Genomic DNA, 16,337 nt, shown 5'->3' on the forward strand with positions numbered 1-16,337 from the left:
CAAGCTGCTGGGTGACAGCCGAGCATCGTTTCTGATCACGGGTCTGGTCTCACAAGAATATCTGCTTGCTCTGGCCCTGCTGGAACTGCTCCGGGGAAGGGACTAAACAGTGAGTATATTCCATGCCTCAGGAGCGCCTCCACCATTGCTCCTGCTGCACTAAGGACACCCAAGTTCATGGACAAACAAAATATCAATGGAGACAAGTCAGCCCTTGGCAGTGTCTAGAGATGCCACTTCTTCATCCCCACCTTCCTTATCTGTCTGGGTGACTGCACCGGCTAAAATCAGCCCAGGAAACTTGCTAGCAGTTAAATAGCGTGTTGCTTCCTGGCCTGGTTTTACTTAGTGGCACAGACACAGGTCTGCTTTGAGTTTTTGCAATTATTTTCCAGGTCAATTAATATGAGAAAGGATTTACACAGGTTTAAAAAAACGTTCTTTCAAGTGAGAAGCGTTCTTGTTACAGGTGTGACCCAAAGATGTTGACCAGGTTTGATCGCTTAAAAAAAAAAAAAGGATATGAAACTGATACTTTTCTTGGTTTTTTAGACCCATCAAGTAAAAGCACAGTTGCAATAGTTGTTTTTGAACAAAAAGCTTCAATTTGTATCAAATGTTCCTCAGAATATTCTGCATACTGCTCAGCACAAGCTAGATTTGTGCTGATGATAGTGCTGTTGGCATGCTCTTGTAGATACTGTTCTTAACACCTCTAGGTTTCAAAACCTTATTTTTTTCCTTGCCTGGAAATCAAGATTACGGGTATGTTTCATCATATCTGTGGGTTGTTCAAACATAAGCAGTTTCATACCCGGGCTGGGGGAGTAAATAATCTAACAGAATCTAATCACTGTCAGTTAAAGACAAAAAAACATTAGTTTTTCTTAGCCCTTCTCAAGGGACCAAGGCTGGATCTCTTCTGCAAGATATCTCCCTTCTTGAGTCCAACATTTTGAATTTCCCATGGAAAAAAAAACAATTCTGGTCCTTTCCCATGAGGGCTACTTACTCAGTCTGGAAATTTCTCCTCCGGCACCAAAACTTTCCCTTTTTCCCTTTTTTTTTTTTTTTTTCCCTGACACGTTACACCTATACATAACTCCTCATACTGCTCTCAGTAATTGCCTTCTCATTATTGACAGGTAGAGATAGGGTACACGTCCCTTTCTGCCCAGTCTGCTCCTCAGCTCCGTTTCCCTCCACCCATCAGTAGCTCTTTGGCATTACGCTGGCCCAGAGCTGAACTCAGCCATCACGAACCCGTAAATGCCACATACAAGGGACTGCGGAAAATAAACTTTAGACCCCAGCTCCGACACAGCGGCATTTGCGACACAGCAAGGTCACATCTGTCGCTCTGCAGCATTTGTAGGGTAAAAGCATTGCAAGATCAGCCCAATATTATCTTTAAACCACCCCAAAAGAGGCCACGTGTTTTCCGAGCAGTAGCAGATGGCCCTGGCCGGTACAGCCGTGATTCACCAGTGACTGCTGGAGGTGCCCATTTCAGGCACTTGGTTTTTTTGCTTCCAGTTCCAACTGATCACCCCCAGACATTCATCCTTTCAGTGATCCCCACTCCACGCTTTACTGAGCTATCAAGTGCAACAGAAAACATCGGCTCCCAAATACAGGATGGCTGACTCATAAGATGCTGAGATATTTCTGAAGCACTAGAAATGCTCCTGCAGCAAATGCCCGAGTGATGCAGATGCATCATCTTTTAGAAATAGGCGCCAGACCAGCTACTGAAATAGAAAGGAGACAAGGAGCAGAGGATGTAAATAGGAGATAAACTATTTTGGCAAGGAAATGAACAGTGGAAAAGGCAGAGCTCAGCTCTCTCCACTAGTGTGTTTTTCTCATAGTGTCATACTTGCAGGTCAACATCTTAAAAAAAAAACAAAGAGGAAGAGCTGAACGCGTTGAAAGAGGAAGTTGCTTTAAAACCACAGCTCGCACACACGGAAATCAGCAACATCAAGCATAAGCTGCTTTCTGAAGATGATACGTTTGGATGCAAGAAGGAAGAAACGTGTGTGCAGCCTGCGTGCAAAATGCTGTGTTCAGCTTGTAATCCTCGCTGTGACTTAGCAGTGTAAATAAGAAATAGGTTGCTACTTGCCAATGAAAAATTGACAAAAATCAACCTCAACATTTGTCCTCCTAACTAGGACCCCAGCCACAATGGAAAAGGAAATTTTTCTTTCAGGAGCTGTTAGAAAAACATTCAGGGTTTTGTTTTTTTTCTTTTTTTCCTAAAAAGGGAATCTGTGGAGTGAGTCTTTCTGTCATTATCCACAGGAACATCCAAACCTGTCTGTAGGAGTGAGAAATGGATGCGTGCTGAAGTTCCAGCATATATTCTCTTTGATTCAGCTCATCATTTCCAGTAAAGCAATTTTCAGCCTTTGAATGCATTCCAGGTTTCTTCCCCAAGTCTTGAATCTCCTATACAATGTGCAGGAGGTCTTGTTATCATTAGCCAGAGTGTTTATCCACTCCTCTCTCCTAACCCAAGAAGTGAAAGTGCTTGAGGAAGAGGACCAAAGAGAGTGAAGAAAAATACTGCACTTCTAATGAAACTGATCTATTATGCCCTGTTCTGAGAGAGAGCTGGCAGTGAGTCAGATAACATAAATTAAATAAAAATGCACATAAAACATCGCTAGGAGGTTGAGCGCAATGATAGCTGGAACAGTTACCATAGCATTATGCAGTGCTGTATTGCAATGTTTTGACCTTCCAAAGTCAGCCAATAAAAGCATCGTTGGGAATAAGAGGAGAATGTTAAATTAAAGCCTGAAAGCTGAATGGGTTTAATAAAATATGTATTCACACTAACCACTGACTTAAAGGTGAAACCCTGCTCTTGCACATGCCTGACACATCACTTTTTTACTTCTGTGCCAATGTGTACCATTCCTGATCTGGAAAGATACGAAACTGCTCCTGGCTTGATAGCTCCATCAGAGCTTATGTTGCTGCAAGAGCCGCAGCATCATCCTTCATCCCCTTCTTCACCTTCATCACATACACAGCTAGAAAGGCTGGACTGAGGCCTCTGTCCTTTCCTCCCAGTTACCTCTTTCCAGCCACAGGAAAGCATATCTGCTACTCAGACTTGATCCTCAGAGGAAGAAGTTTCAGGAGCAGGTCCCTCAGCCTGGCACCTGACCTTGCCCAGGCTCTGCAGGCTGGCGATGCTCTAAGCCAGGTACGTGCTACCACCAGCAAGAGCCTGATGTGTCCCAGCTGTGCTGCATAGACTTACTGGAGCCGGTTTCGCTAAGCTGACAGAGAGTTGGAGCAACCTGCTTGCAGCAGTGCCACTCCATCTGGCTCATTAATCCTGTTATAAAAAAGAGACAGGAAATTTGTCGTTTGAGCTGCAATCCAATTAGTCTACGAATAAAGCTGCCCCAATAGGCTCTCAAGCCCAGCAAAGCACTTCATGGCTCCTATCTGATGCTCTTACATCATCAACCAGCACTTAATAATAAAGAATGACTTAAGCCCTTTTTCTGATAAGCTTTCCTGAGCAGCAGACTTCCTCTTCACTTACTCCTGCTAACCACCAGGCCACCACACTCCCACAGCTCAATGCATGAACCTGTCAGCTTCTGAACACGCTGAGCGAATTATAACCCAAGGCTTGTGAATCTCCCTGGCATATGAGAAAGATATAAGCAGCTGGTATCACCCCTGATTAAAATAGCATGGCAAAATGCATCCTGTCCTCCCCTTCAAGGATACAATTAAAAAGCTATATGGGATACCTCAGCTCTTGTCAGTCACCACCCACCTTCACTCCTCCTACTCCTTGGTCAGATAACCACAAAAATAGCCAAAATCTATCAGGCCAAGCTCACCTACCAGAAGCTAATATCCAAACCTGGAGTGATGGAGCCAAGGCAGGACTCACAGCTAAGCCAGCAGATGGGGACAGGTGATCAGCACCAGCCAACGGGCAGAGAACAAGCATCTGTTGCTCTTGCTCTCCTGTGCTACCAGCAGTACTGAGAGCGTCTCTCCCAACAGAGCAAGACAAAGGTAGAGTAACACGTCTTTCCAGCCTAATGAGCAGTGTTGGGAGAACAGAATCACAGACTGGTAGGAGTTGGAAGGGAACTCTGGAGATCATCTAGTCCAACCCGCCTGCCAAAGCAGGATCACTTCGAGCAGGTTGCACAGGATCGTGTCCAGGCAGGTTGTGAATCTTTCCAGAGAAGGAGACTCCGCAACCTCTCTGGGCAGCCTGTTCCAGTGCTCTGTCACTCTCAGAGCGAAGAAGTTTTTCCTCATATTGAGATGGAACTTCCTGTGTTCCAGTTTGTGCCCGTTGGCCCTTGTCCTGTCACTGGGCACCACTGGGAAGAGTCTGGCCCCTTCCTCTAGACACCCACCCTTTAGATATTCCTAAGTATTGCTCAGATCCCCTATTTAGATCCCCCCTAAGAGACCTGAATGGGAAAGAGTTTAGCACACGACCCATACTAGTCTGTATTTTGTACTCAAGAGCAGAGACCTTCCCTCCCCCGAGAAGCTGTGGGTCTGCAGACGCTCTGCTGTGTTCGTGTGATGCATACAGACCACGAATGACCCTTACAGCTCAGAGGGCTCTAGGACATCTGCAGCAGCTTCTCTACCCGGACACCAAGGAGCCTGCCAACATGTTAGCCTGGTTGGGGTCAGATGTTTAACGATTCTGAGATGGCATAACTGTGCCACTGCCAGAGTGCACTAAAGTCAGGGCCGCACGGGAAGGCCACAAATGTTGACAAGGCTTTTGCACGGGGGATTTTATTCAAAATGTTGATTGCAAATAAATTTAGAAGCAGACATAGCAAGGCTTCCATGGAAACAGCACAAAACCTCAGCTGTGGTTTGGATGATTGCGAGTCTTGGCAGTCTTGACTAATCCCTTAAGTGCCATCCAATTACTGCAAATGTGTTTGGCATCTACTACAGCAATTGCAAAGAATTAAATGGCTGGATGGCACTCATCGGAAATTACAAGTCACAGAACCCTGTATTGCATTTAAGAAAAACCATCTAAAAAGGAAAATAACATAACCCTCTACAAGAGCTGACCTCCTTGAGAGCCATAAGGGACAACAAAAGGAATCCAAGTAATGAGAGATACTTAATTCAGAGAAGAAACTAGAAAAAAAGGAGAGAAAGAGGGAGAATAACAAGATTGGCTGAAGGAGATGAGCTTGTTTAGCCTTGAGAAAACTCTCCTTGTAATGCCTTATTCTTAGTACAGGTTTCTACAATTAACAACTCCTTCCCTTAGGAAAGTAATCAAAAAACTACTGAGAGCTTTTCTGTGCCCAGACTTACCAAGTACTATCTGACTGTAGAGATCTCCAAGTGCTTCAGAACAGGTAGGACTTCGGTGTGAAATGGAGAAGGCCTAGGAGGGAGGATGGGCAGCAAGACCACAACTGCTGGTATCTCACAGGCATTTCACCAACAGTTGTCTGCACCATATTTCACTTGGTGCAAGACCTGTCTAGAGCAGTGGAAAAAGCAGACAACACATTTCCCTCCCCTAAGAATTAGCCAACATGCCCTGAAACTTAAAAAAGTGAATAAAAAAGGAACATTTGAAGAAGTGTCTTCCTTATAAAGCCACGACCTCGGTCACTATGCACAGCAGCTCTTGCCTGAAGCTCTTCAAAGGGATTCTCTCAGCCCAGCATATTATGCTTTCCACATACTTAATTCCTCATAAAGCTCCTTCCACACAGGGACAGGCAAAGAAGAACAACTTTGTAACAGCTCTGCCAAAATCTGGAGCGAGTGATGGAGAGCAGCCCCAGAGACTTGCTGTGCTACTGGGGAAAGGGTAGAGCAAAACGCTCAAACCACCTGCAGCCAGCAAGTGCAATACACAGTCAGGCTTCTCTTGCAAGAATTTATTTTCAAAGAAGACGCAATTAAAAACACTACAGAAAGAGGATTTACACAAAGGCAATGGCAATAAAGCCATTTGGACCAGGCAAAGCACATTTCTTTCCAAATAGTACAGAGCTGTTATGACAAAAACCCGATTCTTTGGTTCGGGCGCAAATTCCCTTTCTGAGCTCTCACCTAGGAAGTCTCATTTCCTCAATCCCTAGCACTTGTAAGCAGATTTGGAGTGACTCACTCTCTGTATGCAGCTCCAAGGAACTCCACAACCAGCCAGCAGAGAGACAGAAAGAAATTGAAGCCAGAAGAACGGCTGCAGCTGCTGATTGAGCTGGATGACAGTGTGAGATCTCTACACCTCTCTTGTACTGTTGAAAGTCACACAAGGGCCCTATATTCCTCAAACACTATCTTGCTGTGGTACCTTTTGTCCTAAGCAGGCAGGCCAGCGTGCTTAGCACCTTTAGCTTCTGTTTTGCAGTCAAATTTAGAGTAAGGACATGCCCAGGGTTGTGCAGCCTGCAGATGCTCATCCCATCATGAAAGTGATCTCTGTAATAGCCTTGGAGAGATGTATGAAAAGCAGTTCCTGGCTACCAGACAGGAATTTTGCAAGGAAAGTTCAACAAAGGCCACAATTTGCTTGTTAGTTTTCCATCAGTCAATATTGCTTAAGCCAAAGGAGATAGGAACTATTTGCTTGCTGAAGGTCGGAATGAAAATCTATGTTTAACCTACCACTGTGTGTAAACACAGATTAGATTTGTAGGGTTTATGGTTAACCAAACGTGACAGAAATAAAAAAACTACACAAATAGGGGCAGAGAAGGCCAAAGAGAAGAACAGTAACAAGTGTCTGTACCCATCCTTCTTTAAAAACAGCAGGCATCTGAGGAGTCCTGAGATAATCTCATTGCTCAGGAAAGAAAACACCTGGTATTAAAGCCAGCCACAGGTTCAGCTAGGCACCTGCTTTCCCCAAAGCCTATAAATTGCAATTACTGATAACCTGCAGCTGATAAAGTGAAAGTGCTCACGATTAACCCTACTTTCTGTCACACATCCAGAGGGGTGAGTGGCAACACTGCTTGGCTCTCCCTTTGATTCAGGTGTGGCTGCTTTGGAAGAGGTATGGTGAGTCATGCTAACTTGGGGAAGTATCTCCTGATATAGGAGTCTGTCTGAGTCGGCAATGAGGTCCACAGTGCAAGTTTTTATTTGTGACCAAATTAGGATTTGAAAGCAAATGAAAATAGAAAATCAGAAATAAGGTTGTGAGGTACAAAAAACTAATCCCCACATATGCATATTTCTGATTCCAAGAACCAGAGACATCAAGGGACATACTTTACTGTATTAAAATGCACAAATTTGTTTATATATACATATACATGTAGGTACAGGCATAGGCAAAATGCTTGTCTCTCCACTTCATTAGCAATAGCAGGATGGGAAACTTCTCCTAATTCATTTCTATTTCAATCTATTCTGAAGCTACTCAGTACTAAAACCAATTTAAAAACCACTCACCATCACAGCAACTAAGACTGCAATCCAATACATAAATCTAACAGGCTCCAAGATGAATTTTGCTAGCATATCTACATTAAAGCAAAATTTCTCATGGGGAGTCTAGTCTATCAATATATCAGACAGCCCCTCCATGACGAATAGTCAGTTCAAATTAAGCAAGCAGGCAAGTGGATTGCCCCTACGGTCAAAACAGCAATTTGGGAGAGTCCCAAGATCCAGAATGCTATAGGTCTACCAGGGAATATGAATTAGTTTGCATCTTAGCCAGACTTTGATTCTGCTGTTCCCAAAAAGCTGGTGAATGAATACAGAGCTTTCTGCTTTGGCCAGCTTAGTCTTCAGGAAGTATCTTCTTGCTCCATCATAGCTTTATAGTTTCTTTTGAAAAAGCCACACTAGGGAAAAAAAAATAAAAGAACTTATTAAGTCTTTTTGTATGCATTAATTTCTACTCATTCTTAAAACAATTTTAAAAGTTTTTGCTTCTCACGGTTGCAATAACTGATTGAGCGAATGCAGGATGCAACGAGGTATGACTTCTGACAGACCTGTAAGCCTGAAGGCCTACATGGTTCAAAACTTTTCAGAACATCTATAAACACTTCATAATGTTCAAATGTTCTGCAAAGCACTTCAAAACAGGACCCGAGAGGTTATACTGCAATGCTCAGAATAGCTCAAAATGTAAGACTGAGGTTTTACAACAGTAAGTGGCAGATGTCCTTCAGTGCGCATTTGAAAAAAGTCACTTTCATACTTAGAGAAATCTTAAAAAACATTAAAACGCCTAACAAAAAGATTTCTATTTTGTTGTGTGTGCATTAACGATACCCACTTTCCAGAGCAGCAGAATAATGAACGCCAGCAAGAGAAGTCCACCAACGCAGCTTCCAATGACAACGGGCAGGACATTAAACACTTCATCTTTCAGAAAGACAAGCATAATCTGGAACAGAATCAAGGCCGGTTATTTTTTTCTTCGTTTCATTGAGAAAGCTTTGTAGTTTGAGCTAGCATTCAACCTTTAAACTTTGCTATGTGCGCCATCAATCTCACTATGTGGGTACTTTGCAATACAATCTGAAATAATTTTTTTGTATTGCAAGCCTAGTCAAGGGAGTTAAATTTTCTGAGTCTTCTTTAGGAGTTTACAGTGATTATAAGTCACCAGTGACAATCTTTCAGGTTAAAGAGCATGTCTTCACTAGGGAAAGAAGAATATTAATGTCGAAATCCCTGAGAGGACAGGAAGTTTCTGAGATAGTCACAAGTGCCAGATGATACGGAGTTCAATACAGAACACTCAAAGCTTTTCTGATAACACACTAGCAAATATCCTCCCTCTGCTTTTATCCTATTGTCAAAACCTGATTTCACTAAATTCAATGGCAGACCAGATGTTTGCTTCAAAAGGCCCAGGAGTTAACTCTGGGAACTAGATTGGTTTTCTAAATTCAGCAAAAATATCTGGATTTCTCACTCGTTCGTGCCCCCAGAGAAGGACCAAGCTGCCTACGTGATGCTCTGATACCTCAGCTTTATGATTCTCTTCTTTCAGGCCCAGATATAGTTTTTGATTGAAGGTGATTTTTCCAGGGACCAGCAGAACAGTTTTCCTTTTTAAGAACTACAAAAAAAGAAATAAAAGGAGCAAAATATCGGTTGCTTTTCAGTCATTTCAGAAAAATGCGTTGCAACAGCAAATTGTTATTCAGACTGTAGAACCACCCTGTACGGTGCTGCCACCAAGCTGTGTCTTGTGTATGTAACCTCGTGTGTAACTATCGCTCATGAGAAATCATCTGGAGGGATGAAAGTCTGCGGCACTGGAAGAGTCATTTCCCAAAGAGCAATTTCTGAAGGAAGGACGAAGACCACAGCGTCTCTTCCAAGTGCCGAGCGCCTCCCGGGAGACGCTGCTGTGAGCAACCCATCCCTCTTGCTCTGCAGGGTCTGCAAACAGCATCACACGTGGAAGAGCAACACCTCCGCTGCGACGCAGAGGACACCCTTACCCCGGGCCTCCGGTGGGCAACAGGTTTTAGCAAATACTGGCAGCGGAGCGTGGTCTTTTGCATATACCTGGTGCGAGTCATTTAAGGACAATTCTGCTGTCACGGTGACGTTGTCCCCGTCGGTGTGGATGGAGCAGCGCACGCCCTGATACCACACATCCCACGTGCCCTGCAAGGCAACGGAGCGGCTCAGTCCCCGGCTGCCACGGGGGGTCCGCGACTCCGCGGGTTTGTGCCCCCAGCGGCAGCCGGTGCCAGCCCCGCTCACCTCTGGTTCTGCGCCGCCGGAGTAGTGCCGGTGACCGGGTACCAGCTCATCGCTGACGCCGCACTCCGTCGCTTCCTGGAATCGCACGTTAACCGCGGGGCGCCAAAACCGGGGGGCGGGGCCTCGTAGGGGCGGGGCCTCGTAGGGGCGGGGCAGCGGGGGGCGGGGCAGCGGGGGGCGGGGCAGCGGGGGGCGGAGCCACCGGGGGCGGGGCCCTGCCCGCCTTTCCCTCCCCTTCCCGGGCGGGGCGAGAGGACGGCGCGGCCCCGCCTCGTTCTCGCGAGACCTCGTTTGAAACGGAGGCGGGCGGGCGCTGCCGTTCCCGTCGGGCAGGGCCTGGCCTGGCCTGGCCTGGCCTGGCCCGGGGCGGCCCCGCCGCCGCTATGCCGCTCCAGCCGCGCCTGCTCCGCACTTACTCGCGGCGCGGCGGGCACCTCCGCCCGCTGCCGCCGCCCGACCGATGGATTTCCCCGCCTCAGGACCGCAAGCGGTTCTTCAGCTCGACCTCGGCCGGTTCCAGCGTCACCTCGGCCGGTTCCAGCGCCCTCTCCGCCCCCTCAGACGACCCCGACTTCTCACCGCCCGGCAAGCGTCGTCGACAGCCGCTAAGTAAGCGCCCCGCCCGCCCCTGGCGCCTGCGGACCCGCCGCGGCGACGCGGCGGCGAAGGAGAACCGTCCGACCGGGCCGCCGCTCCCCGCCTCCCCCTCGCCCTCCCCGGCCCCGCGCGGCGCCGCCCGCCGCCAGGGGCCGCCCTTGGGGGCACAGCGCCCCCTGCTGTGCAGCACCCCGCAGTGGCCGCTCCCGCGCTGCCGGCCCCGCCGCCGCCGCCGCCAGGCCCCGCCGGCCGAGCTCAGCTCCCTCGTCCTGCTCAGCACCACGGTGGAGGGCAGCTCGGGGCTGGACGGCAGCCTGGAGCTCTACTCCCCGCCGCGCAGACGGCGGAGCGCCTCGTCCCGCAGCGCCCTGAGCTCGCTGGAGTCATCGCAGGGAGACTCGGAGCAGCTCCTGCCGTTGCCGGGGGCTGACAGCGCAAGGGAAGAGGGAGCTGGACGGTCCTGTCCGAAAGGCGCGGGCAGGAGTAGTGAGCTGGGCGCGGTGTTAGAAAAGTCTGGCAGGGTCCTGAGGCCGTCAGTGCAGGGACCCTGCCAGGCACAAGTGCCCTTGTCCCCACAGAAAGCCACAAGCACCCCTCAGGCAGTGCTGTCTCCTGTTAATGGCGAGCTACAGCACTCTGCACCGTATGGCGGTGCCGCTTCTGATGAACCATGTGATGATTTAAGCAGAGATTCAACAAAAGGAAGCTTGCATCATGAGAGAGGCAAAAGCAAGAAGTACCAGCTTATGCCGGTGGTGGTCTTGGATCCTCAGGAAGTGCCAGTGTGGCTGACGAGCACGAAATGCAGCAAAAAATCAGATATTCAACCTGACTGCCAGCAGCCGGTATCTCCTTTGGGCCTTCGAGGAGTCTTGGACAGTAAACATAAAAGTACCAAGGTTGTTTCTGGAGAAGGAAGTGCCTGTAGAAAAGCCTGCATCAGTGGCTTCAGTGCCAGCCGGTGGGGGAGACAAACAAGGCTCCGTCCAAAAAGGCACAAAAATAAGAGGCAGCAGCCTAATAACTCCTTTTTCAGACCACAGATGAGGCAAAAAGGAATGAAAAAGAACGTTCCAGAGATCTCTGTAGATATGAGAGACAATGACTATTCACTCCTCAATAGCTCCTACTCCTGGACTAGAGTTCGAGCATCTTTGTCCTTCCATAAGAAGAAGAAAGTTACCACAGAAGAGAGTTTCTACGGCAGCATCCTTTGTACCCCTTCTGCGAAATCCCAGCTTTCAGGGCACCAACCAACCCCATCTGCTGGTAATGCTCAGTGCTGCGCTTGGTCTGCTTCCTCCATGGTCCTGCTGGCTCCCAGGAATTCCTGTTCTGTCCTGGAGCTAATGCTTACAGATGCAGAGAAGGTGTTTGGGGAATGCCACCAAGAGGGGCCTATCGCTTTTGAGGAATGCATTCCTTTAGATAAGATGAAAAATTGCAAGAAAATTGGAGAAGGGGTGTTCGGAGAGGTCTTCCAGATCGACAATGAGAGAGGACCTGTGGCCTTAAAGATAATTCCCATTGAGGGGACTGAAAGAGTAAATGGTGAAGCTCAAAAGAGCTTTGGAGAGATTCTACCTGAGATAATAATTTCAAAAGAACTCAGTCTTCTGTCTGAAGAGTCTGTGAATAGGACTGTTGGGTTCATCAGCTTGTACTCTGTGCACTGTGTTAAAGGGGCCTATCCTAAATATCTCCTGGAAGCCTGGGACACATACCACAAAGTTACGGGATCAGAAAACGATCGGCCAGACCTTTTTGGGGATGAGCAGCTCTTCATGGTTCTGGAGTTTGAATTTGGAGGCAGTGACTTGGAGAATATGAGAAACAGGTTCAGCTCAGTGGCATCGGCAAAAAGCATTTTGCACCAGGTCACTGCTTCCCTGGCTGTGGCAGAACAGGAACTGCACTTTGAGCACAGAGACTTGCACTGGGGCAATGTGCTGGTAAAGAAAACGGATGTAAAAGAGCTTAATTATGTGCTGAATGGGGCAACACGCACAATCCCCACAGCAGGGATTCACGTCAACATCATAGATTATACCTTGTCTCGGCTGGAGAAAGATGGGTTAACTGTGTTTTGTGACCTTTCCACTGATGAAGAACTGTTTCAAGGCACGGGGGACTACCAGTTTGATATCTACAGGCAAATGAAAGTGGAGAACTCCAACAGCTGGACTGACTATCATCCACACAGCAATGTCCTCTGGCTGCACTACTTGTCAGATAAACTTTTGAAAGACATGGGCTACAAGAAAAAGGAATCAACTTCTTCCATGAGGAAAATAAAGCAGCAGCTCATTAAGTTCCACAAAGAAGTACTGACCTTTGAGTCTGCCAATGAAGTTTTACAAAACAGCAGCCTCTTCCAGTGAGCAAGGGAGTGCAACATTTCTAAGAACTAGGCCACTGCTACTGCCTTTCTCCTTTGCTGGTTTTTATGTATGATCTTTTTAAATGTTGGCACAATGAAGAAGTGTTATGATCGGTTACCAATGTGTATAATATGCTATCAAAAAATGTCTTTAAAAAAAAAGACCCCATCCCAAAAAGTCTTCTGCTTTAAGATCTTTCTATATGTACTTTTTTGGAGGGGTTGGGGGGGTGGGTGGGGAGAACAGAGTTGATCTTTGAGAAAGAGAGGAGGAAAAAAGACTTCTTCAGGCTCAATTAACATTTTGAATTCCACAGAAATTTTCTTACCTTTTTAGTCTCAGATTATTAAAAGTTCTTTCCTTACTATATTGTCTTTCTTACAAAATTTTTTAAAGAAAAAAAAATACAGTTCTGGATAGTGAGGACAAAGGTAAATAGTGTTAGCCCAGTTGGGGACAGAAAGGGGAAAAACCCCTCACCTTTTGACTTATTTTTTTAAATTAAATTTTGCCAAACAGAACAAAAGTTGTATCTGCAATGATGCTATAAAATGTAAATATGTAAAGTTTCTGTAGTGTAGGTTTTAAAAACACTCTAATCTGCAATAATATGTTGGGTTTTTTTCCTCTGTAAAGACCAGTGAAGAAGTATTGGATTAGGAAAAAATTTAAGTACCTGTGTTCCTGATGCATTTTTGACCGTTATTATGCTGTGACCTTGTATGCTGATAGGAATCCAAATCTGTAACTTGATGGTAGCATTAAAGCGATTTTCTCCATTTACCTACAGAAGAAAATGCACTAGGTAGAAATTGTTCTTTAGTCCTGATGACCTAAATTTGAAGCTATACTTACATTAAACTTGAATTCTTTGTTTTCAAGAAGTCCTTTGCTAACATTCACGTACATTAAAGAAACTGGTCTAAAGAGAACAATAAATCAAAGTGAAAAGTTAATTAGATGATAAAAATTAGTACATCCAATGACCCAGATGCATTAAGTAATTAAGATCATCAGATTTGTTAGAACTGGAGTGCTGTCTATGCAGTCTGCCTCCATAGATGTGTATATATGCTGTCTATCAATTAATGCATCTTTGAACCTATCTTGAAGTCTAGTTTTCACAAGCTGAGCAGTTAGAGGCCCTAGGTACCCCCTGCCTGTGGGATGGTTTTACTGTTCTGTCTTCCAGACTCCCCTACTTTTGCTGCCTGGTACCACAGAAAGTGACTTGACAATCTGCAGTGCTTGAAATTACTAAGATGGAAATTGTATTGGAATCTTACCAGGCATCATCTCGATCTTTTTTCCTCTAATTGACTAAAGTAATGCAATATAATTGAATATTCTTAAAACTTACTTGGTAAGGACTGCAGTGAATGCATATCTGACATCAAGGATGTGTTCTTCAGTCAGAATGGTGCTATTTTCATTTATGCTTAAAAAGAAAAAAAGGCAGGATGGATGAAACAACATTATTATCTGCCTGCCTTGGTCCTTTATTTCTACTACTTGAGAACTGCTAATATTGGCTCTAGAAGAGGGATGGAAACAGAGTGGCAGTAATTAATGGAGAGGTCCCAGCCCACTTGGGGACATGGCACAGCAGTTTTGGAGCAGCTACAGATTTTGAAAACTTGCCACTGCCTTGAAAATGTTTCCCCACAAACCAAGGTTAATTTGTGAATATGTAGTATTGCTTTCGTTAATCAAAATTTAAAGCTTCCACCCCTCACAGAACTGCACGTAAAATTCATATAGAACCCTTGCCTTAAACCGTGCTTGCAATGAAGCGTAGCTGCCAGAGATGAGTTCTCATTTCCTTTTTAAACATGCTCTCTGCTTAAAAAATGCTGTGTACTAGTCTGTCCCCAGAAATTTTAATGGGAGAAACGTGACAAGAAAGGAATCCGACTGGTAACTCCCCCCCATTAGAAGGCCCCTAATCAAGAAAAATGCCCTGAATGTATGTTTTCACCCCAATCATTTGGAGTGAAAGCTTTACTCAGAACAGAGCTGGATTATATATATTTTAATCTTCTGTTCTCTCTGCTAAGGAAGGAGGATGCCTGAACCGAGTCTGCCATTTCAGAAAACACAAGTTTTTAAATAAGTACAACACTTAAATTAGGACCTCAAAGGGTGCTCCATCTTTTCTGAAATAATGAAGTATGAGCAAAGCTAAAATCATAAGGGAAGGAAAGATTTTTCACATGGATCCAAATGCTTTAGAAGGTTGAAAAGAACATGTGTAGTTTTGTGGAATGAGTGACTGATAAATAGTATGGACACCAAGTAGGAGTCCTGATATTTCCTTTCTAGTTCACAGTGTATTTTGTGGTGAAAATAGCAATACTCACCTGGTGATCTTAATGGTGATTGCAGACTTATTTTGGAATATGCTTTCATCTACTTGCCAAATCACTGAAAAAATTGCCTGTTTTGAGGGAAGAGAAAGACATAACAAAATATCGATTACCCTGTATGTACTCTTTAACTCACTAGGGTACTGTTAAAATATGATGGCTAATGTATTTTCTGCTCATCATTCCCTTCAGGAGAAATTAGACATGAAGCGCAGGCATATAAAAATTATCTTTTGCCTTGAGAAAATGCACACCAGCTATAAGCTGAATTTGAAAGAATGGAGGCTCTGGCCTAATTGTAGAGATAGAGGGTGCAAGAGCAGCTACTCAAACTATCATTTAGAGGTAGGGGAAAAGTGAAAATAATGATCTCCACTTACAGTTGTCTTCTTGAATACTGGATGCCCAATACTGCAGTTACAGGATGAGACTAGAGAAGTTAATGGTATCGGTTGCCCGCAGTGAATAGCAGGAGAGGATTGCTGCCAACAGAATAGGAATGCTCTTTAATGCTGAATAATAACAGACTGGGAAATTCAGCTCAGTCTGCATCTGCTCCCATAAAACGAATTAGGTACAAATAGCCCAATAAAAGCTTAGGAGTCTTAAATCAGATAAATCCACTATTCAGGCTCTGGTTCTAGCAACTGAAATGCTCCTTCCCTTCCTTGTACTTCAAGATTTATTTAGGTAGTAAATGAATAGCAGTCTGCACTGGGTTTTCTTTCAGCAGCCTGCTGCTAGCTGAAGAGTTGTTCTACCATCTTACCTCAACAGTCACCTTCTTAAAAAGTAGGCTTTTAGGATAGTTCAAGACCATAGTTGTCATGTACGAGTCATCTCCACTGTTCATTAGTGAAACATTCATGGTCACTTCTTTAGTGTGGCCCACCACTAATTCCTTTCTAGAAGCAGACAGAAAAATGAGATGAGTGACATGTAATTTCTAAGGGTTATTTATTAAGAGGCCTGAAGCATTCTGGTTCTGGCAATTAGTCCCTCCAAATGCTTTCACACACAGGATAATGCAATAGCCCAATTAATTATTCAATATTCTTAAGGCTGTGTAGGAAAGTGCTTCCTTCTTAATATCGAAGGCAGTCATCTCCAAACTTTATGTAACATTTTATCATTTCTGGTTTATATCAGGGTAGACTTTAAGCATTGTTACGCTTGATTAGCTTTTCTGTGACTATCCAGGGTAAATTTTTAAATGAAGTGGTGCCTACCGTTTTGGCCAAGGCTTTGTAAACTG

At 45.2% G+C, this 16,337-nt stretch overlaps 2 protein-coding genes across 2 annotated transcripts in view; one reads left to right on the forward strand and one right to left on the reverse strand.

Annotated features, from left to right (window-relative positions):
* Nucleotides 1-7,115: 7,115 nt before the first annotated feature.
* The window catches only part of ITGAE (integrin subunit alpha E), a 33,812-nt gene continuing 24,590 nt past the window's right edge, over nt 7,116-16,337 (reverse strand). The window contains exons 26-36 of the mRNA XM_075771165.1: nt 15,852-15,987; nt 15,463-15,564; nt 15,077-15,153; nt 14,077-14,154; nt 13,572-13,638; nt 13,393-13,500; nt 9,739-9,813; nt 9,538-9,639; nt 8,987-9,082; nt 8,291-8,401; nt 7,116-7,850 (exon numbers count right to left, since the gene is read on the reverse strand). Of these exons, the coding sequence (XP_075627280.1) occupies nt 7,794-7,850; nt 8,291-8,401; nt 8,987-9,082; nt 9,538-9,639; nt 9,739-9,813; nt 13,393-13,500; nt 13,572-13,638; nt 14,077-14,154; nt 15,077-15,153; nt 15,463-15,564; nt 15,852-15,987 (1,009 nt within the window). The 3' untranslated portion in view covers nt 7,116-7,793. The remainder of the gene's footprint in view (nt 7,851-8,290; nt 8,402-8,986; nt 9,083-9,537; nt 9,640-9,738; nt 9,814-13,392; nt 13,501-13,571; nt 13,639-14,076; nt 14,155-15,076; nt 15,154-15,462; nt 15,565-15,851; nt 15,988-16,337) is intronic.
* Nucleotides 10,005-14,194, forward strand: HASPIN (histone H3 associated protein kinase). The gene has a single exon (XM_010300301.2). It carries the CDS (start codon nt 10,122-10,124, stop codon nt 12,714-12,716), a length of 2,595 nt encoding a protein of 864 aa, XP_010298603.2. The 5' UTR covers nt 10,005-10,121; the 3' UTR covers nt 12,717-14,194.

Source organism: Balearica regulorum, chromosome 19 (genome assembly GCF_011004875.1).
Source record: "Balearica regulorum gibbericeps isolate bBalReg1 chromosome 19, bBalReg1.pri, whole genome shotgun sequence".
In the NCBI taxonomy this organism is placed as follows: domain Eukaryota; kingdom Metazoa; phylum Chordata; class Aves; order Gruiformes; family Gruidae; genus Balearica; species Balearica regulorum.